General features: G+C 49.1%; 2 protein-coding genes across 2 annotated transcripts in view; one reads left to right on the top strand and one right to left on the bottom strand.

The window, feature by feature from the left end:
* Positions 1-11,177, bottom strand: part of cacnb1 (calcium channel, voltage-dependent, beta 1 subunit) — a 39,571-nt gene extending 28,394 nt beyond the window's left edge. The window contains exons 1-2 of the mRNA XM_080009459.1: positions 10,868-11,177; positions 6,391-6,477 (exon numbers count right to left, since the gene is read on the bottom strand). Coding sequence (XP_079865585.1) covers positions 6,391-6,477; positions 10,868-10,957 — 177 coding nt within the window. The 5' untranslated portion in view covers positions 10,958-11,177. The remainder of the gene's footprint in view (positions 1-6,390; positions 6,478-10,867) is intronic.
* Positions 11,178-13,176: 1,999 nt separating this feature from the next.
* Positions 13,177-15,810, top strand: rpl19 (ribosomal protein L19). Its single transcript, XM_080009453.1, has 6 exons — positions 13,177-13,197; positions 14,138-14,244; positions 14,482-14,604; positions 15,033-15,153; positions 15,377-15,487; positions 15,633-15,810. The coding sequence occupies exons 1-6, from the start codon at positions 13,193-13,195 to the stop codon at positions 15,754-15,756; spliced, it is 591 nt and encodes a 196-aa protein (XP_079865579.1). The 5' UTR covers positions 13,177-13,192; the 3' UTR covers positions 15,757-15,810.
* The last annotated feature ends 6,685 nt before the right edge of the window (positions 15,811-22,495 follow it).

Here is a 22,495-nt window from a genome sequence, read left to right as displayed (position 1 = left end):
CTCTAGGATCCATAACATGCAAAAACACCTGAACATCCCATAATACCGGTGACCTGCTTGTCTTCTGTTGGGATCCAAGCTCTAAAAACATGTTTTTCTAATTAAAATATGTCACTTTGTGCTTTGCAGCCACAATAACTAGTAAGACTTGTAACGAACCGAGATAAAGGCACAAGGGTTTGACCTTTGGAGAGGTTATTATTATTATTATTATTATTATTATTATTATTATTATTATTATTATTATTATTATTATTGTTGTTGTTGTTATTATTATTATTGTTATTACTATTAATATTATTATTATTATTATTACTACTACTATTATTATTATTATTATTGTTATTGGTATTATTATTATTAATATTAATATAACTACTATGATTATTATTATTAGTAGTAGTATTATTAGTATTATTAGTATTATTATATAATTATTATTATTATTACTATTATTATCATTATATTCTTATTATTGTTCTTATTCTTATTCTTATTCTTATTCTTATTCTTATTCTTATTCTTATTCTTATTCTTATTCTTATTCTTATTCTTATTCTTATTCTTATTCTTATTCTTATTCTTATTAGGAGTTCAGCCCCTGATAATATTATCATTATCCTTAGGACCGTGTTTGTTTATTATTTTCAGCTGTTTACGCTGCGCGGCGACGATTCCTGCTACAGCAACCCAGCCCCATTTATGCAATCTTCATTCAAACACCCCTGGGGAAATGTGGATGAATGTATGAGAAAACGACTCAGAAATCACTTCCTGCGGTTGATTTAAGCTCCAACAGATCCTACGTTTTGAACTCACGATAGGATCCATAACACGCAAAAACACCTGAACATCCCATAATACTCGTAGCCTGTGTGCCTTCTGCCGGGATCCAAGGTCTAAAAACATGTTTTACTGAATAAAATATGTCACTTTGTGCTCTGCAGCCACAATAACTAATAAGATTGGTAACGAACCGAGATGAAAACACAGGTTTGACCCGCGGTGAGGTTCTCGTGTGCATAGTTCAGAGCACGAAAGAAACCCAGCGACCAAACGACACAGGTAACTGTCATTTTATCTCATTATTTTAAAAAATCATCATTTCAATTTTTTTTTTTTCCAGCTGTCCTCCCTAAGCAGCTTGAGTCCTGTTTGTCCTCTTGAACCCCGCACCCCGGTCTAGAGCCAGACCAGGGCGCGGGTCTAGAGCCAGACCATGGACAAATCTAGAACCAGACCGGGGGCCATAGTGCACCAGGGGACCAGAGAGAAGGAGAAGCCCCCGTCCCCCCTTGTAATGGCCACGGGCCTGGGCTGGTCGGCAAGGTGGCTCACATAGCAGCAGAGGCGACCAGTGGGACTGGAAGTCTAATTAAAAACGCAGCTCCTTTCCAGCAGCTGAAGCCCAGCCCAAAATGGAGGGGCTAAATGCAGGCAAACGGCCACACGATGCACGGCTACTCAGGCGTATAAAGAGCTTTGGCTTCGGTAAAGGTGCACATTCACGTTTCAATGGCACTTCCATTCACTGAGAAACACACGGACACAGCCATGGGGCTCGCACCCACTCCCACTCCCGCTGCCGCTCCCGCTGCCACTCCCAGTTCAAACTTCCATCTGGACACAACAAGTCACGCCGTCAAGCCTTAACATTTCGCCGGATCCTTCTTACCATCACGGGCCTGCGGATCCTCTCGCTGGTATCCATACCTCGTTTGCCACACTCACCGCGCCGCGGCAAACCAGGGGGGCAAAGCCAAAGTCCACACGGGTAGAGCTATGCGTGTGTGTGTGTGTGTGTGTGTGTGTGTGTGCGTGTGTGCGTGTGTGCGTGTGTGTGCGTGTGTGTGCGTGTGTGTGTGTGTGTGTGTGTGTGTGTGTGTGTGTGCGTGTGAGACAGCACTAGCGTGAGGACCTGTGTGTGTCCCTGTATGAGTGTCACACAAGAATAAGTGTGTATGTGTGTGTGTTTGAGAGCGAGAGAGAGAGCGAGAGAGAGAGATAGAGGGGGGGAAGTAGTGCTTGTGCTCTCCTGACCCCCCCCCCCCTCGTAGAACCTGAACCCTGCGCAGGGAAGGCAGGGCCAGGGGGGGCGCTGGAGCTGGTAGGAGGGGGAGCGGGAGGGGGGGGGGGGGTCGGGTTGCAGGACTTGTGCTACATTTGCAAAGTGGGGAATTATATTTAGCCTTGGGCGGTCGGGGCGAGCGAGGGCCGCGAACACTGTAAGCCCCAGAACGAGGCTCGGTATGCAGCCGTCAGCCTTTCAAAGCCCCAACTGGAGGGAGGAGGACTGGGGCGGCGAGCAGGGAAAGCCCCCTACCACTCCTCCTCCCTCCATGTTGCCTGACCTCTATCTCTCTCTCTCTCTCTCTCTCTCTCTCTCTCTCTCTATCTCCCACCCCCCCCCTCTCTCTCTCTCGGTGTGGTAAGGGGGGAGAGACAGAACAGGGACACTGGGTCGGTGCAGGAGCACCTGTGGAGGCAGGGGAACGCGGCTCCGGAAGATTTGCGGGTCATCAGCGAAAAAAAATGAAATGAAATGAATGGTAACGGGAAGGGCAACGATGGCCGCGCACAAACACTCCACATCGGTGCCGATAAGTGAACCTCTGGCGAAAAGGAAAAAAAAAAAAATCCATCCGGTGAGTCACCGGGATGTGCGCAGCTACGATTGAATCAGGCAATCCGGCAGAAGGCATTAGTATGTAAATAAATATGTGGATAAGTACGTACATGGAGTCCCGAGGGGGAGACGGGGGGAATGCAGAGCAGCGCCAAGTCCGACCACCGGAGGGCGACCTCTGACACGGTGACAGGGGAGCGGAGCGGTCCCAGACCGGACCACGGAGGACCTCCAACCGCTTCCCCAAAAATAAAACAAGACGGAGGGGGGGGGGGGGGGTTGGGGTTTCGGACCCCCTCGTCCAGATGGGAGCCCTGTGTGACAGCAGGGCTGCTCCGCTCCCCGACAGACGGGAAATGGCCCCTCACTGCGAAACGGCGCGAGAGAGGGGACGAGCAGCGACCGGCGCGTCGCGAGGGGGGAAATTAGGGGGATTATTTGATGGAATAATGGATTGTGTCAAGTCAATGGCTGCCTCTCGGTTTGGTTCACTCAGGCTGAAGTGACTGTGTTAGGATGTCACTCAGTCTAGAAGGGAGAATAGAGCAGCGGTGATAGACAACGTCACATGAATATCTGTGTGCATGTGCCCATACACACACATGTATATGTGTGTGTATGTGTGTGTGCGCGCTTGCACACATGCAGCATTAGTGTGTGTGCGTGTGTGTGTGTGTGTGTGGCCGTGTGTGGCCGTGTGTAATTGTTTAATTGAATAATTTGGTTATGGGTTGAACATTAGGAAGAAATATAATCTTCAGACTATTTAACCGGCCACATGCATTCAGTTTCATGGGAGGAAAACAGAAATTTCAAAAAGAGTTTGATAAATACATACACATACAGTACATGTCATTTCTTCTCGTTATCTATCGCCACATGCTCCCCTAATAACCTAAGTAACTCAAAGAGCGTATTTCTGAGTTAAATGTAAATGCATGCACACAGACACATATAGACGCGCGCACACACACACACGCACGCACAGACACACACACACACACACAGCCAATGACGCCCTCTTCTCCGTCTCCGTTTTTTCCTGCTGCCCGGTTGCTATGGAAACCGGGCCCCGGTGTACCAGCGTTCGCTGTTGGCTGATTGTGGCTCTTGAGCTGTTTTGAGTACGTGAGCGTGTGCCTGCGTAGGTGTGTGTGTGTGTGTGTGTGTGTGTGTGTGTGTGTCTGTGTATGGGAGACTGTGCACGGCTCTCGCTTTGAGGTGCGCGGGAGGCGCGCGGGGCCAGAGCACAATGTGCGTGTGCGCGCGCTTACGTGATGGAACATCCGCGCCGCTCGCCGCCCGGTTACATACAGAATCCGCGTGCGCGGGGATTGTTTGCGTAGGAGCATAAGCCGCGCGTCACCGCTGTATAGCGAGTGTCACGGATGTCATTTCCGGCGACGGGCGAAACGTCCAAGACGCGGAGAAAAAAACGCCCCCAACTCTGCGAAACGAGTCCCTCGTAGAGGAGCCGTTTCCTTTTTCTATTTCGTGTTTTTCCTTTGCCTGCTATCGCTCCACCTGCAGGCGCGGCGGGCGGGGTCCCTCTGCACGCCAAACGCGGCGGACGGGTTTAATGAAAAGAGGAGGCAGTGGGGAGGACGGCGTGGGTGGGGGAAGGGGAGGGGCCGGGGCGGGTGCAGCTAACCTTTATAATCCACGGGAGGGTTCAGCTCCCCCCGCTCGCACACAGCGAGGGGACGTTTTATTATTTTATTTAATTTTTCTTGAGCGACACCGGCAGCACGGAGGTAAATGTCACCCGGCGCGAGGCATTTCCTCTGAGGTCGGGCAGGGGAGGGGGGACCTGCTTTGCCACGACAAAGCGCCGCTCTGAGAAATGTCGTGTCCGGACACGGGGCCCGCCGCTGGGGGCGGAGGTCCCCAGAGCCCCTCGACCGCGGTTGTCTACGACCCTTGACCTTTCAGGGAAGGGGTTCCCGCCTGGAGGGCGGAGCCTCGTTTCTCCACCTCTCAACCTGCCCCGTCTCATAAGTAGATGTCACACGTTTCTGAGGACAGAGGGGTAAACATCACGTCATGGAAACTTTTTTTATCACTTGTAGACGGACACAATATCGTATTGTGAATTTTATTTCCCGAGATCAAATCATATGTTTTTGTTACGTTATTGGTTAAAATGATGGGTTCACTCATCAGTTTCTTACAGAGTCCAAGTAAAGTAGAAGATTATAGTAGAGGTGGAGTAGAGGAAGGTAGAGTAGAGACAGAGTAGAGGAAGCTAGAGTAGAGTTAGAGTAAAGGAAGGTAGAATAGAGGCAGAGTAGAGGAAGGTAGAGTAGAGGTAGAGTAGAGGAAGGTAGAGTAGAGGTAGAGGGAGGTAGAGGAGAGGTAGAGTGGAGGGAGGTAGAGTAGAGGTAGAGTAAAGGATGGTAGAGTTGAGGTAGAGTAGAGGAAGGTAGAGTGGAGGTAGAGGGAGGTAGAGTAGAGGTAGAGTGGAGGGAGGTAGAGTAGAGGTAGAGTAGAAGGAGGTAGTGTAGAGTAAGGTAGAGTAGAGGAAGGTAAAGTATAGGTAGAGTATAGGTAGCATAGAGGGAGGAAGAGTAGAGGAAGGTAGAGTAGAGGGAGAGTAGAGGAAGAATAGAGGTAGCATAGAGGGAGGAAGAGCAGAGGGAGAGTAGAGGGAGGTAGAGAAGAGGTACAGCAGAGGAAGAGTAGAGGTAGAGTAGAGGGAGGTTGAGTAGAGGCAGAGTAGAGGGTGTCATAGAAGAGGGAGAGTGGAGGCAGGTAGAGTAGAGGTAGTGGAGGGAGGTAGAGGTAGAGTAGAGGTGGAGTAGAGGGAGATAGAGTATAGGGAGAGTAGATGTAGAGGTAGAGTCGAGGGAGGTAGAGTAAAGGCAGAATAGATGTAGAGTAGAAGCAGAGTAGAGTAGAGGGAGGAAGAGTAGAGGTAGATTAGAGGCAGGGTAGAGGGACATAGAGTAGACAGAGTAGAGGTAGAGTAGAGGGCAGTATGGAAGAGGGAGAGTAGAGGTAGATGTAGCATAGAGAGAGGCAGAGTAGAGGCAGAGTAGAGTAGTGGGAGGCAGAACAAACTACCTTGTTCACATGATATAAAACGAGTGCCATCTCCAAGTCAGCCACCGCAACATGAGATCGCTTCTTAAATATTGCGACTAATGAATCCAAAGACTGGGATCAAGCAACACAAATACTATTCTTTGTCAGTGTGTCGACGCCTTGTGAGGAGGGATTGAGGCCAAACCGGGACTGCGGAGTAGTCCACTGTGGTATAGTCAGTGCCTTAGCGGCGCTTCGGCTATATAGCTGGTTAGCGTACCAGCGTAACCAACTTCAAAAGAGCTTCAAAAGAGTTCAACAAACACAAGGAAGCATAATAATAATAATAATAATAATTGTAATAATAATAATAATTGTAATAATAATAATAGTAAGACTAATAATAATAATATTAATAATAACAGTAATAGTTATAATAATAATAATAATAATAATAATAATAATAATAATAACAGCATTGACCGTTGGCCTTACGACTCCATCCAACAAATAGGATGATTTGGCAACATGTTAGCTAGCTCTATTTCCAGCTCTCTCTGGAACTTCAAAAGTCGCGTCAGTTGAGTCAAAGCTTCCCACGGTTGGACGCCACGTGAAGACTTTGCAAAACGACTCTCGCCTTGGCTTCACGGCCACGCCGAAACGCGTCGAACTCGGTGCAAAAAAACACGGCGGTGGCAAGCGCCGGCGTGAGCGAGGCGGTGGGCGGGGGCTGTTACCTGGCGGACAAAGCTGTTAGAGGTGGTGTCGGACGACGTGCTTCCATCGGAACGTTTGAAACGACTCTTTCTCTTGGCGTATTTGCCCTGGAAACAGAAGAATGAACAACACAGGCAGACAGAGAGAGCAGTTATTAAGCGGCTTCACCAGCGACCGTCGCATCGAGATGAGCCGCCGGCGGTTCTTTTTTTCCTCGGGGCGCGGGGGGCTGGCCACGACCCCCTGGAAGGACAGCGGGGAAAAACACTCGACATTTTGTGCGCGGCCTTCGCGGACGGGGGACGGAGGGGAGAGATTGGATGGAGAACAGACAGTGATCGGGAGCCGGAGTTCCAGGACGAACGGAGCGCCAAGCGGGGGTGGGGTGGGGGGGGGGGTGCGTCCTGGTCTCGGTCCAGCATCCCTCGCCAGAGAGGCCTTCACTACTCGCCGGCGTTATTGGTGTGGGCTGGAACCCTGTAATCGGATTGGTGGCGCGCTGGCAGATAACCAATCCGGGTCGGGAGAGAGGCTGCGCACTGCATTAAGGGCCCACCCTCTCCCAGCGTCGCCATGACTACGCAACGCAGACTAATCATATTTGTTGGCGGTCGGGAGGCCGGGGCGGCTCAGGCCAGCCAGCGTTCCTCCTGTGTGCTACCGGGGGGGACGGCGTGATGAGGGGAGGATGACGATCTGTAATGCACACAGGGGGTTAGCGCTCCTTCCTGTGTGGAGTTTGCATCTTCTCTCCCTGTGTGTGTGTGTGTGTGTGTGTGTGTGTGTGTGTGTGTGTGTGTGTGTGTGTGTGTGTGTGTGTGTGTGTCTTCCGTGCGCACCGGTTTCCTCCCACCATCGATAGACATGTACTGTATGTATGTTCGGGGGTCGATACTCCTGTCGGCGCCCCTGGGCAAGGCACCGGCAAAAGAGCCGGAGTCGGTGCCCGGGCGCGGCGCTGCGGACTCATTTCCATCCAGGGGGATGAATAAAGTAGAATAAATAATGACAGTGCAGCGCGTTGGGCGTACTGGAAACGATCCGAGCTCGGGCGGAGGGAGCGTGGTTCCACTGGTTCCCAGTTCAAATCCGGGTTCACCGTAGAAAGCTTCAGACGAAAACGTCGATTCCAGACGGCTTTTCTTTTTGGTTCTTTTAGACGGTTAAGACGCATCGTCTTAACCCACGTACAGACGCCAAGCAGTGCTATCAGTTGCTACCGTGCGCACACACACACACACACACACAAACACACACCCGCACACACACACTTTCATACTTGTGTTTTTCAGCAGCAAATTACCAGCCGACCACTTAAAACTTCACACCTGTCCGAGGAACGGTGTGTTTATGCTCAGTCTTTAATCAGAGCCCAGAAATCACATAACATTTTAACTACACAGCAGCTGTGGCCGCTCCCCTCGCCCCTAAAAACACATCATCTCTTACCGTGGCCGCCTTTAGCCAACACCAAACTGAGAAAGGGAGAGAGTTACAGTGAATCACAGCAACCTTTAAAAACTTGACTCACTTCACCAACCCGGCGGACGGTTGATGGAGCCTCCCGAGCTCAGAATTGACCCCAATTCATTCAGACGTCGACCGCGCATCCGTAACCTCCGCCGCCGGTCAGATTCCACACCGACTCCGGCTAGCGCGCGCGCCGCTCCTCCGCCCTCGCCAGTCACCTAGCAACACCATCGCTACGCGGTCTGGGGAGTAGCTCATCCCGGGCACGATCCCCCCGCGCCCGCGCCGAAGTTCCACCTCTCTGCCGCACCGGAGGGGGCCCCCCGGCAACCTGGACCCCGACCGGCGCTGACTCCTGACCTCTCCGCCACCTCCCGCGGATCCTCACACCAAACGAATCAAATAAAGGACCCCGACTTGTACTTTGTACGAGTCCCATTGGTTTGGGACAATGATGCGTCCATTTCCGCCCGGAAACAGCCTTTTAGGATCCCTCTCGTGACATTTTCACAATCATAATTATTTTTCGACGGATTCCGGGGTCGGAAAGCGGCTGGCTGTGAAAACCACCTCGCTGAGCCCCTCAATGTATTTGCCGTGGAACTCCGTCCTAAAAAATTTTTTTTTTTAAGTAAAAATGTTCTGTCGAGAAGCACTGCGGCAACGCCACCGAGCCTCTGAAAGCCACCCCGCTGCCTTCGTGGCGCCGCGAGCTCTTGATCCCTTCAGATTCCTAAAGTCCGACGCATTGAACCGGGCCGAACGTGAGTGACGTCCGGGGGTGAGGAACCGCGCCTGTGTGTGCGTTAAATATTTGAACGTGAGGTGTCGTGATTAAACATGCAGAATGTCTGCTTGCGTGTTTGGGTGGGGGTCTCCGCCAGGAGATAGAGTGGGCGCCTGAGAGCAAAGGGCGGGGAAATGCCAGAGGAAGCAGGAAGGGCAGGCTTCCTGTTGGTAAACAGCCCCGCCGACTAAGTGGATAATTAAAGATGGGCGCAGGTTTTTCATCCGGAGCGACGTCCCCGCGGCCGTTCCCGCCGCGCCAGGCTGTTCCCGCCGCGCCGGCCGCACGCCCCCTCAGGACGTAGCGTTCCGTGCGAAATTGACCGCGCGGAGGTCAACGCCGCCCCATCAAACAGAATCTCATTGGGAGATAGCGTCCCGGCGTCGGCCTCTGATTCCGATCGGTTCCACATTCTGTGGCCGCAATTCATTCATTCCGCTCCGTATTATGTGTTCATCGCCTGGGAGACCGAGGGGCCCCGGGGCCAGGATATTGGAAACGTGTTTTCCTGCTTTGCCAGGATATAAATAAATATGCCAGCATGACTCGCCGGAGGTCTGCGTGAACTTTATATCTAATTGATCAGAGTGTGAGAGTGTCGCACACAAAACAATTCGTCGCTGCAGATCTCACGGGGTGGGGTGGTGGGGTGTTGGGGCTGGGGGGTGGTGGGGGCCCTGGGCCTCCCAGCAGACACACGGTGGCTAAAAACAGGGTGGAAGACAGGTGAGGTGTGATGGAGGGAGGAGTGTGAGAAAAGACAAAGAAATGAGCGGGAGCTTTGCACCGTTGATGGTTAGATGAGAAAAGAGATATGACGAGTGGGAGTGGGAGTGGGAGTGGGAGTGGGAGAGGGAGAAATTGAGATAGAGAGAGAGACTCAGGATCAGGTTTTTTTTTTGCACGACTTTCTGCAGTGTTGTGGTTCCAGTGGAAGGACAGAGATGGAGTTTGCTGTGTGTGTGTGTGTGTGTGTGTGTGTGTGTGTGTGTGTGTGCGTGCGTGTGTCCATGTGCATGTGTGTGTGTCTATGTGTGTGTGCGTGTATGCGTGTGCGTGCGTGTGTATGTCAATGTCAGTGTGTGTGTGTGTGCGTGCGTGTGTGTGTCTATGTGTGTGTGTGTGTGTGTGTGTGTGTGTGTGTGCGTGTGTGTGTGTGTGCGTGTGTGTGTGCGTGTCAATGTGTGTGCGTGTGTGTGTGTGTGCGTGTGCGTGTGCGTGTGCGTGTGTGTGTGTGTGTGTGTGTGTGCGTGTGCGCCTTCTGGACATCCTCACAGTTTCTCCCCATTTTCAAGGACCAAAGTCTAATTTTGCACTGACACGTGATGTTATTGTGGCCAAAAACTTTGTGTGACAGAGAATATTTTAGTTTTTTTTAATGATTTCTCTTTTGTATAAACACATACACCATTAAATGTGACAACTGTGGAGAAATATGTCAAACAACACCCGGGTTGCAAACTGTCAGTGAAAGATAAAATAACCCTTCAGTATCAAACCCCAGAATTATAATTTTATTTTTTTATATATATTTTGACTTGAAATGTCCATCAAACTGTTGTGTTATTTGATTGTATATTATTTTACCTAATCATAGATATTATACTGACTATTTATAGGCCACCTCTATCAAACCAAACTGGAAAAAAAAAAACTCGGACATTGTGACATCGTGACCATTTCTACAGAAACATTCATTCGATGTCGATGCGTTGATTTTTTTTTTTTACCATATTTGTTAATTAGGTTTTAGTTAGGCGTGGTTTTTCCTTCTGGAGCATCTGGCACCGGCTTCACATGCATTCGATTTGACAACATCAACTGTCAACATGATATCTCCAGACCGACAGTCCTATAGTATCATATTTTATAATAACCGGTTTAATTAACGCTGCGAGATAAGAAATGCGCCCCCCCCAAAAAATCTAAAATGAAACAGGTTATGACTGAAGACCACAGCGACTGACAGCGCCTATCGCTTTAATTGATCACGGAACGTTTATCCCTTTTGATAATATTAAATTCTGAAGTGTTTTCCTGGATAAAGACCCACCCGGATGAACCGCACTTTATATATGTAGATGGAGGCTGAAAATCACTTTCATCGTTAAACAACCTGTTCAGCTCGGAGGTTTTGGCTGCTGATGGGTGTTTTTTTTTTTTTTTTTCTTCCTCCCCCCCCTTCCGTGTTCTCCATCCCCATCGGTCCCTGTGTATATTTGGGTGAAGCCTCCTCCTACCTGTGCGTGTGGATGATGCTCGAACATGTCCATCTGGATCTCCTGGGTTGAGGTCGAGGGCGTCCTGGACATACTACTTTTCTGTACCATTGATTTGATCTTATTTGGGGTTTTTCTTTTTTTTTGTTTTTTTTTTTTTCTTATTTTTCTTTAATCTAAATTCGATTCCGTGTATTTATAGTGAAATAAGAAAACACATTCTCTGTTCTGTTCTTTTTTCTTTTCTTTTTTTTGGGGTTGTTGTTGTTCTTCCTTCTTCTTCTCCTTCCCGTGGATCTCTCTCGGCCGGCAGCCTCGGCGCACCGCAGCAGCTGCCTCCTCCCAGCCGCTCGTATGGATCCGCACCGCGGAGCGCTGGCTGACTGGCTGGCTGGGTGGGACCTCCGGTCTACAGCTCCACCCTCCTCCAGCCTTCCTCCCTCCAGCCTCCACCCTCCATCCTCCAGCTCCACCCTCCTCCAGCCTCCAGCCGCCACCCCGCCCCCCAGCCTCGACTCCGCCACAGCCCCCCCCCCCCCCCCCCCCCCCCCCCACCCTCCACAACCCGGCATCCAGCCTCCAGCCCTCCCTCCGCCCTCCAACCTTCTCGCTCCGGTATCCACTTTTCCCACCCTCCGGCCTCAACTCTCCATCCTACCGTCCTTCACCCTCCAGCCCCAACTCTCCGCCCTCCACCCTCCAGTCTCAACTTTCCACCCTCCAGCCTCCTCCTCACTCCAAGCCTCCAACCTCCTCCTCCCCAGCTGCCATGCAGCCTCCACCCTCCAGCTCCACCTTCCAGTCTCCCAATCTCCAACCACCCCCCCCCCCCCCCCCCCCCCCCAGCCTCCAGCCTCCAGCCTCCACCTCCAGCTGGGGTGGATGAGCTCCACGCCCCTTCTTATCAAACACCACCCTCCATGATCGATCCACGACTACGGCAGCAACCACAGTAATAATAACACCAGGCATCTGATAGAAAGGGACTATTTCCCATCTTCGTGGGTCTGGACAATGTTTTCCAAATCACACAAAATCAGTTTAATAATTCAATGATGCCACGTCACGAGCCCGCGTTGCTGTACGCGACCGATTTCTGTTCCGTTTGAAAGCGCATCAGCGAACGACAGCTCCAGATGAAGATATATTGATTTATTATCGGTTTCCTATTGAGGAATATAAGCAAATAGTAACAACCTCGCTTCCTAATTTAGACTGGCACCGAGAAGCCGAGGCTGTACTTCCACCCGCCCACGGAAGTTCATTCTGTACATAGTGATATTATGGGGTGGAGTGGAATGAAAAGGGTTTGAGGACCGGGGCCTCTTTTTTTTTGCTGCCAGGCCTGGCTCTGAACCCTATCCAAGATAGAGTATATCTGAAATATTCAACCATTTACAGTACATATGTGTACATACAATGTAAATTGTTGATACAGAGGTTTATTTCTTATTTATTTGTGGGCTCATTGTTTATTGTATATTGTCATTTTTTCATTGTTTCTAAATGTTATTACCTTTATTATTATTACTATATATATATATATATATATATATATATATATATATATCGATATCTATATATATATATATATATATATATAGATATCGATATATATATATCGATATAGATATATATATATATAGATATAGATATATAGATATATAGATATAGATAGAGCTCTATCTATCTATCTATCTATCTATCTATCTATCTATATATCTATATATCTCTATATATATATAATTTTATTTTTATTTTTAAGCCTGCTGCTGTAGCACCGCAATATCCCTCTATAATAATATAATGATAATATGTCCATCCATGCGGGACTGTCTTTTAACATCGCAGGTTACTGGTCCCAGGGCCGCAGTAGTTTGCAAGCTGGTGTTTTATGATTTAAATGGGGAAGTTAAAGAAAGAAAATTCAACTAAGTCCATGACGCTCCAAACTTGTGCCCGAGCGCGTCTGTTTCGTTCTCCACACCGCCCCCATGGGGCGGAAAAGGGAAACTGCAGCCCCCTCCCCTCGGCCCGGCCCGGCCTACCCACAATGCACTGCAGACATATCGGACTGTACCATTCATTTCCAGAGGGGTTATTCTATACCTCGACGGCTATAGTCATATTTTCATTATTCATCTCGCACCCCGTTTTTAGTGCGTATTGTATAACGAAAAAGATTAATTCCTTCGTAATAAAAAGTTTTTTTTGTAAAAAAAAAAATGGTTCTTAACAAACTGCGTGTTAATGTGGCGCTGCGTCCTGATTGGTGATGGACTCTCCGTATAATGGTAGCTCCCAGCCCGTCTCTCCAGCCTTCCTTTCCCTATTGAGGCAGCAGCCATGAGGTAGGACCGCGGGCGCTGTGGTGCTAAAATACGTTATTTAAGCGCTCGAATGACGGGCTTTGTCGTTCCAAACCCGCCGCTGAGGCACTCAAATCCCCCCTTATATCGAGAACGACGCTCTCCACCGCCGCTGAACGCCGGAATCGCTTGTCTTTACCGTCAGTGCGGTACACGATGCGCCGATAGCGGAGGCCATGTTGTCAACCAAGCTAGCAGTTAGCCATGTAGCTAACCAGCTCAAATACGAAGGAGAAAATAATCGTGATATTTATCCTTGCGGCGACTATTAAAGCGCTCTTAAATATATGATTAAGGTTTGTAATGGTTCAGTTATTGAGTCTGGTAGGTCGGACAGCATAACGCCCTGTCGTCACTTGTTTGGCCTCCTTTTGGGGACGTCCCTTGCATACGTTCGTAAGGTGTTTCCATCCCATAAAGAACGGTGACCCGATCTAGTTAAATGGGTTGATAGCGCTGTCGTTAAAAACAATCTGGTATCTCATCGGATAAAATCATCCAACTCGTCCGAGTCAATGACCGGTGTCAAAGCATTTTAATAGATGGATTATTCATCCCCAGAAGGAAAATGCGTCTTGACACCTGAAGAAAAAGACGAAACGTTTAAATATTTAAAAGATGGAGGTAACTCCGACCAGTAAACCAAAAAAAAAGTTGGTAATACTGGAGTTAAAGACTAAAATTGAGCCACGATGGTCTAAACAGCTTGGCTTTATCAATAAAAGTACATGGTCTGAGGGGGAAACTGCTTTTTACTCTTGCTGCTGCCCAGCCTATCTTTGGAGAACATACACTTTAATGAAGGAGGGTGATTGGGTTACGGTGCCTCCTGTTTGGCATGGTGGAAATGGCCGCCTTAGTGGTGGCCCTATGTTGTGGTGAACTGCCAGGCCCGTCTGACTGTCTTCTCCCCCCCGTCCAGCATGCTGAGGCTCCAGAAGAGGCTTGCCTCCAGCGTCCTGCGCTGTGGCAAGAAGAAGGTTTGGTTGGATCCCAACGAGACAAACGAGATTGCCAATGCCAACTCCCGTAAGTTGGGGAAGTCTTGTTGTAACGCCTCTAACCAGTTTGCTGAACCATGCAACTGACTGCCATCGGCCTTTGCACGGGGCCTGTGTTTTAAGCAATGTTGTATTATTAATTAAAAGCCATAAATGTACATCAATGTACTTTACTCCCAAGCTGTATAGCCATACATCAGCGGTAAGGCCAAACTGGTGTTTTGCTGAATGGAATTTTTTTCAAACTGGGACCTTGTCTCTTCAGGCCAGCAGATCAGGAAGCTGGTGAAGGATGGTCTCATCATCCGCAAGCCGGTCACCGTGCACTCCCGTGCTCGCTGCCGCAAGAACACGCTGGCACGCCGCAAGGGAAGGCACATGGGCTACGGTACGTCAAGTCACCTGCCTGTGGGACGCTGGTTGATTTAATGTCTGCTGGTCTTTTTTTTGTGTTAAATTCAGTTTAAGAGATGCTAGGCTTTAAAAATGATCTAATCTATTTGGGTTTATTGGATTTATATTTCCTCACATGGATTTTATAAGATTTTGTGTATCTATATTGTCAAAATTAGTCAGGGTTTTCAACATTTCTGATGTGCTACAACCCTAAAACTACCAGTAAGCCAATTACCTGAGGGTGGATTTGTCAGTAAAAAAGAAATTGGTCTAAAATTAAATTGTCTTAAGTATTGCATTTAGCTGTGATACCTGCACACTGTGATCGTACGTCTAGGTTTAATGTTATAAATTTGGATTAATATGTTAACCGTGCGTGTTGACCATTGAAAGTTTTGAGTGTTTCCATTTAACCCCCAGGTAAGAGGAAGGGTACCGCCAACGCCCGTATGCCCGAGAAGCTCTGCTGGATGCGACGCATGAGGATTCTGCGTCGTCTTCTGCGTCGCTACAGGGAGTCCAAGAAGATCGACAGGCACATGTAGGTCCACACGGGGTCTGCTGCGCTCGTCTTTCAAAATGTGTTCAGTCTTGAATATTAGACACTGCCTGCGGCCTCAAATGTTGTGGTTTGTTTGATTAAAGTGGTTGAATAGCGAAGAGATACTATTTTACATTTGAGGGCGGGTTTTTGGATTGGATTAATTTTACAATCGGGCCACTCAAATTGATCGACGGTTTCCTTTCCCCTGGCTGTGTCTCAGGTACCACAGCCTGTACCTGAAGGCCAAGGGTAACGTGTTCAAGAACAAGCGCATTCTGATGGAGCACATCCACAAGCTGAAGGCAGACAAGGCTCGCAAGAAGCTTTTGGCGTAAGTCTCAACCTCAAACTCGTCTCTTTGGCTCGTGGATTAAGGACTTGTTTGGGTTTTTTTTTTTTGGTTTTTTTTTTTTTACTGACTCGGCAGAAAATGTATTTAAAGCAGGAAAATAATCCAATGTGTTTGTGTTCCGCAGAGATCAAGCAGAGGCCCGTCGTTCCAAGACAAAGGAGGCTCGCAAGCGCAGAGAGGAGCGTCTGCAGGCCAAGAAGGACGAGATCAACAAGACCCTGTCGAAGGAGGAGGAGACCAAGAAGTGAAGAGATTCCCTCCGTTCTATCCAACCCCGACAATAAAGCTGTTTGTGAAAACTGTCCCGTCTCCAGTGCTTTGTTTTTTTTTTTGTTTTTTTTTTACTACATTCAAACTGTTTTACGAGACCAGATTCCGTACAAGCTGATGCTGGTCTTAGGGCCACTTCCAATTATAAGATTTTAAATGTTCTCACAGGTTGGTGGTGCTGCAGCGCTCCAAGGCTGTGCTTGTTATTAAACAGGATAAAACGGAGCGCAGTTGTCTTAACCCCCCCCCCCTAAAAACTACACTATCATTGGTGCATCTTTGGACACAGCCTCCCTATTTTGTTTGTACTATAGATGGATATGAGGCTGAGAAATGGATTTTTATCTTCCTTTGTGGTTAGTGTGTAAAATTAACTGATGGGAGAGAACCCTGCAGTGCTGTGACTCCTTTGTCATGGCTTGGACATTAAGCTGCAACAATATAATGTCCACCCCGTCTTCCACAGTAGAGGTCTGCTGTCTTTGGCCCTTGATCTCTAAGGAGTGAATATTTTACGGTCCTCTGCAACTCAACGTCTGGAAGAAAATGCGATAGTTAATAAAAATTGTGTATACGTCATGGCTTTGAAGCGGTGGCCGTTTCAAGTGGTTGTCGCCACCTTGTGGTGGAAATGTTTTCAGCCACCCAAACATTTTCACTGCATATACTTCAGTGTCCACGCGTGTCAACCTCCACATTAAACGTCTTGTCTGCTGGTCAGTGTGCGTTGGCTCCCGCACCGCTGTGTGAGTAAAACGAGCGTCGAACGAGCGGCGTCCTCCCCGACACGCCGCGTCGTCCGCTCCGGATCGATGACGCCACTGCATTGCCGCGTACCGGGCAGGGTTGCCAGGTCCATGTGACCAGACCAGCGTTATGGCAAAATGGTAACGTGAAGTCGCGGAGGACGTGTCCCAATTACGCACGGTTTCGTTCCATACCGTTCCACACATCACCCCAACCCCCCGCTATTGTATTTATATATTTTTTATTTTTACCTTCTTTCATTTTCACTTCAAAAGCCGCCCGGCACCGCGGGAAAACCGCGGACCTGGCCACGCTGTTACCGGCGTCTTGCCGTCGCAGTGCATTGTGGGATACACACACAAGCTCAAACTCTGTATTAAAAGTTGACTTTATGAGGCGATGAATACGTTCTGTGTGTCTATGTATCAAACCACATGCATGGAAGCCGCCCCTCATTTCAGCGTCCCACAACAAGTTATTATTGTTCGGCTTCAGCATTTTTCAACCACCGGAAGAAGCGGTTTTTGCGCCTCAAGTCCCCGTAATAAACTGCCACGTTGTGTAATGTTCAACTTGGAAAAACGTAAACGTTGATCTGTGAGTGTTAAAGATTTCCAAAAATTGGAAATCTCACAACCAAAACTCACTGTCTTTAGTGAGGTTGAATACGCACGCACACCCCGATGAGCCACAACATTTTAACTACTGAGAGGTGAAGTGAATAACGTTGCTCATCTATGGTTATATATATATGAATACATACTTTCATACATATACACATATATGTATGAAAGTATGTATATGTATGTGACGAATAAACCTCTTGAATCATCTGGTTCCCGTGTCACCTGTCAAGAGGTAGGATATATGAGGCAGCAAGTGAACAGTCAGTTCTTGAAGTTGATGTGTTGAAGCAGGAAAAATGGGCAAGCGTAAGGATCTGGGCCACTTTGACAAGGACCACATTGTGATGCTAGACGACCGGGTCAGAGCATCTCCAAAACCACAGGTCTTGTGGGGTGTTCCTGGTACGCAGTGGTTACCACCTACCAAAAGTGCTCCAAGGAAGGACGACCGATGAACCGGAGACAGGGTCATAGACGTCCAAGGTTCATTGATGCACGTGGGGAGTGAAGTCTAACCCGTCTGGTTCGATCCCACAGAAGAACTACTGTAGCCCAAATTGTTGAAAAGGTGAATGTTGCTATGATAGAAAGGTGTAGAACACACAGTGCATGGCAGCTTGCTGCGTATGGGAGCGCTCAGGGTCCATGCTGACCCCTGTCCACCCCTGAAAGCACCTACAATGGACACGTGAGCGTCAGAACTGGACCATGGAGCAATGGAAGAAGGTGGCCTGGTCTGATGAATCACCTTTCTTCGACATCATGTGGGTGGGCGGGGTTAGGGTCCGATCCGATGGAGCATCTGTGGGATGCGCCGCACAACTTCCATGACTCAAAGGATCTGCTGCTAACGTCCTGGTGCCAGATACCACAGGACACCTTCAGAGGTCTTGTGGGGTCCATGCCCGACAGATCAGAGCTGTTTTGTCGGAACGAGGGGAAGCTACACACTGTTAGTGGTTATTTGTGGTGGTTTTAATGTTGTGGATGATCGGTGTATACTGTTTATATACATTTTTCTGGGTGCAAAAAAAAAGTCTGAAATTAATTTTTCCGAGGACCACCTGCAATACATACTAGGACCCCTTGAGGGCCACAGGCCCCAAATTTGTATCCATTGCCCCATCGTGAAAACTGCCATATGCTTGTTTTTCTCTTGTTATTTCAAGTTGTTCACAGTGGAAAAAAAAAATAATAATCTTAATTTGTGAAATACAAACAAGGGTTATTTGTCAGGCCTGATTTGTCATGGCTCCAAAGATAGATAATGGGTCTTTCTTCAGACCAATGACAAGAGAACACAAATAATGACGGAACTGACTAAATGTTTCTGTGCGTGCAGCAGTTTGTGTCGCCTGCTTGAACGTCAATAGCCCAGTGTTGGTGCTTATGCGCTCCCATTATGCATCAATCTTTTTTTTTCATTTTTCCAGCCGCCTGAGTGCGTATGTGACCGAGAGGAAAGCAATAGTCGAATCACATGGTCCTGGCACATGGGCGCCAGACCCCACACTAAGCCCCCGTGGAATGTCCCATGGGCAGCTGTGAGGCCGCCGCGTGCCCGCAGTGCTGCCCCCTATCGGTCAGGGTCTTTCCATACTCCTGTTGAGTGTCTCCATATCTGGGTCTCTGCCGGTCGGAGGCCACAGTGAGGCTTCAACATCCCGCGTTATTGGATAGGAAAATGAGCGGGGCCGGTGTAAACTGCAAGAATATTTTCCACATCAGGGTGTTAATTCATCTCCAGTTTGGTTGTCCATCACATTAGACACACAGTGACACATGCAGAGAGAGAGAGAGAGAGAGAGAGAGAGAGAGAGAGAGAGAGAGAGAGAGAGTTGTGAAGCATTGCTCTACCGCCGCCCGGGCGCCACTACACGACAGCCCACTGCTCAGCCCACTGACACATCAGTTACTAGGATGGGTAAAATGCAGAGAAAAGCATTTCGTTGCCTCGGTACTTGTACTCTGTGCAATGACAATTAGTTGAATATATATATATATATATATATAAAATCATAAATGGACGAGTGGGGCCGTGGTCGCTGCCCTGGAGACACAGGACAGTAATGCCGTACGCAGTTAGAGTTTGAACATTCCGTACTCCGTGCATCTCAATGGGCCGCTGCAGCGCCCACACTTCACCCCTGGGGCCGTGGGTAAAATACTATTTCATCTTATGAGGCAAATCAACTGTCATCATGTGAGCAATCAGAATCACATGCTGGAAATGCTGCAAATCACGCTCGGCAAGACAAACCATGCAGAGAAAATAATTGAAAGCTTCCAGCCCGGGATGGGACGGGACTACCGTATAGTTTGGAAAATGCGCGTGGAAGAAAAGACAAGCAGCCACTTGCATGTGCTAAATATTGCGTGTGTCCTCAGGGCCTGACATGGCAAAAAAAAAAAGTGTGTCACAAACAAGGCACCGTGATTTTATTTTGAAATGAAATATTAAGAGCGTCAGATGTTATTTAAATAAATCACTTTCAAACATTTATAACCCCTGGGCTGCCCAGTGACCAAGTAATTCACTGTTTATGAAGGGCTGTTTCATTTTCAATACTAATTTTAAATCTATATGTTATCGCTGGCTCGCACGTCTGGATCGGCAAGTATTTTACAGGTAATTCTTAGTATTTGTTTTTACCGACGGGGCAAATCAGCTGGTTTGACCATGAAAGAATACACCTGTGTAAGGCAGTGTGGTACAGTAGCAGTGTGTAGTAGTAGCAGTGTTTTGTAGTAGTGTGTAGTAGTAGTAGTATGTTTCTTTGTAATTCTCTAAACTTGCCTGATGTCCCAAATCATTTTGTTCAAATCAGCCCCCCAGCCCCCCTGCCCCGCTGCCCACCGCCCCATTCACACATGCAGTGTTGGAGCTCGAAAAACAGGAAATAGAAAGGGACCAAAATACACTGTAGTACACTGAATTAAATAAATAGATTAATCTTTCAGTAGAAAAGCGTGAAATAGGAAAAAAAAAATTAAAAAAAGAAAATAACAGTGAATATAGTACGTCAACATAACTCCAAATCTTTATTTTACACGTGAAAAGTCTATTTGCATTAACATTTGTATTCCCATTTCAAAATTTCAGACGGCGACAGACGGAGGTCTGAGCGCCCCAGGATGGACGGCTTGAAGGTGGTGAGCGGGTGGCGTCAATCAATGTCGGGTGGGGTCGCTCTCACGTTTTGTACGTGAGCCCTCTCAGCAACGTGGTGTTCAAGTGTTGAAGCAACCTAGCCCGGCGTAACCACGTGGAAGTCGTCCGACCCCAGCCGGAACGCCTTCAAACGAACGACCCACATCCTCAAAGCCACAAACAAACCCATCAAGGTTCCATGAGGAGAGGCTTTTTTTGGCAAGGAAAAAAAGTAAACATTAGGCCCCATTGTTGGTTTGCTTCAATATCAGGTTGTAAATTTTGAGAAGGGGGCAGTAAAAAAAAAGGGAGTTGAGGGTGGTAAGAGGGGGGGGTAAACAATAAACTCTTTTGTTCCCCTCCGTCTGCCCCGCGTCCAGAGGCTGGCTCTGCCTTGTGATGATGTCACATGGGGGCCACTGGAGGAAGTTGCCCGCCACCTCACACCCGCCGTCCTGCTCCTCCACCTTCCTCCGCCCTCCGGGCCCTTCAAGCCGAGGCCGAGGCCGCGATCCGGCGCACGCTGCGGGTGAGAGGGTGGAGACAACCCCCCCCCCCCCCCGTCTGGAGCAGCTGGATCGGGTCAGCTGGAACCAACACCCTCCAGCACCTATCAAAAGATCACACACACACACACACACACACACACACACACACACACACACACACACACACACACACACGCATCACACTGCGGCCGCTCACAGGGGGACTCGTTTACACAACAACAGCTTTGAGATAGGCAGGTGCTTGCTCCTACACACGTGCCGCTGCGCCCACTGTTGTTTCTCGCAGATGAACAGACGAATCGGACACGTTTCCACGGGACTGACAGTAATTCATCCAAACCCCCGGAGGGGACACCGGCACCCCGCCGGTGGCACGGCACACACACTCCTTAAGCGGTGAATTTTGTTGCCGAAAACGACGACAGGAAACCACTGCAGATTCGGGGGCAACGTTGCATCTGTGGCCGCTGTGTGGAGGCGTTAGCGCTGTGTGGAGCGCTAACTCAAGGGGGAAATGAGGTAAACGGCCAGGAAGCTCCATTCACCACTATCTGGCCACGGATAAAGCGCCTTTGTCTCCGGGCGGCGGCTCCCGGTTTGCTGTGATGATGGTGCCAAGCATTTCTCCCACATTCCCGCCGGGATCTTATGATCCGCAGCGTGTGTGGGTTTTCCTCCCGACGACTCCCCCCCACGGGCCCTCACGCCGAGGCTCCGCGAGAACGCAGACGCTCATCCTTTCCCGCCCGCGGGCAAGGCCCCCCCACCCCTGAAAGGGACGTACGGTCGCCGCGGACGGAAGTGTCCGAGCTCGTCGCACAAGTCGGTGGAGCTTGCGTCCGGCGGGGTGGCGCGGGCGGTGTTACTCGTTAAAGGCCACCGCGGCACGGGGGGGTGTCGGACAGCATGAGGCGCAGACGAGAAGGTCCCCCCACCCCCCCCCCCGGCCCCTCAGAGGATCCACCGGATCGACCCAACGGAAGGGCCCGTGGGATCGGCTCCCATCAATCCGATGACATTTCGTCCTCAGATCAGGTCAATTTTTCCATCTAAAAGAAAAAAACCTGAACAGATTTGAATCCTTCAAACAAAGGAGTTTTTTTACTTTTTAACTGTCGGGGAAAGAAAAAAACAACAACAACAGGCAAAGAAAATCCCTCCCCTGCCCCTGGTCACAGCCAGGCAGCCTCATGTAGCCCCGACAGGAAACCAGCCAAAGGTCACGGAAAATAAACCCAGAGACGCGCTAAAGGCGTCCTTCTAAATGCGCTATTGTTTTTTTTGTTGTTTTTTTTTTAGGCCGGTGCTGCTCGGTGTGCCAGACAACGCTCAGGCAGGAGGCGGTGCTGGGATGTACCCACGCTGCACGGAGCTGCCGCCACGCCTCGGAAGCAGTTTAATTTTACTGAAACAGGACGGGCGCCGCGTCCTGCGCGGCAAGGCCGCCGCCGGGTCTGTGGCGCGGCGGCGACCTCGCCGCGCAGGACGCCCGTCCCGTTTTTTTGCCATTGTATCTTCGACTTTGTATTTTCAGCGTAAAACATCTGGCGGCAAAAAAGCGAGATCAGAGCCAGACGGGCAGACCCCTCCTCTGGTCATCAAGCTACGTTTTTGTCTCTGCTTTCTTTCTCTCTCTCTCTCTCTCTCTCTTGTTAGTTCTTTCTTTCTCTTTCTTCCTGTTGGG

This window comes from Zeus faber (assembly GCF_960531495.2).
Source record: "Zeus faber genome assembly, chromosome: 11".
Classification (NCBI taxonomy): Eukaryota; Metazoa; Chordata; class Actinopteri; order Zeiformes; family Zeidae; genus Zeus; species Zeus faber.
Note: the sequence above shows the minus strand (reverse complement) of the source record. Positions and strands in the feature narration are given on the sequence as shown.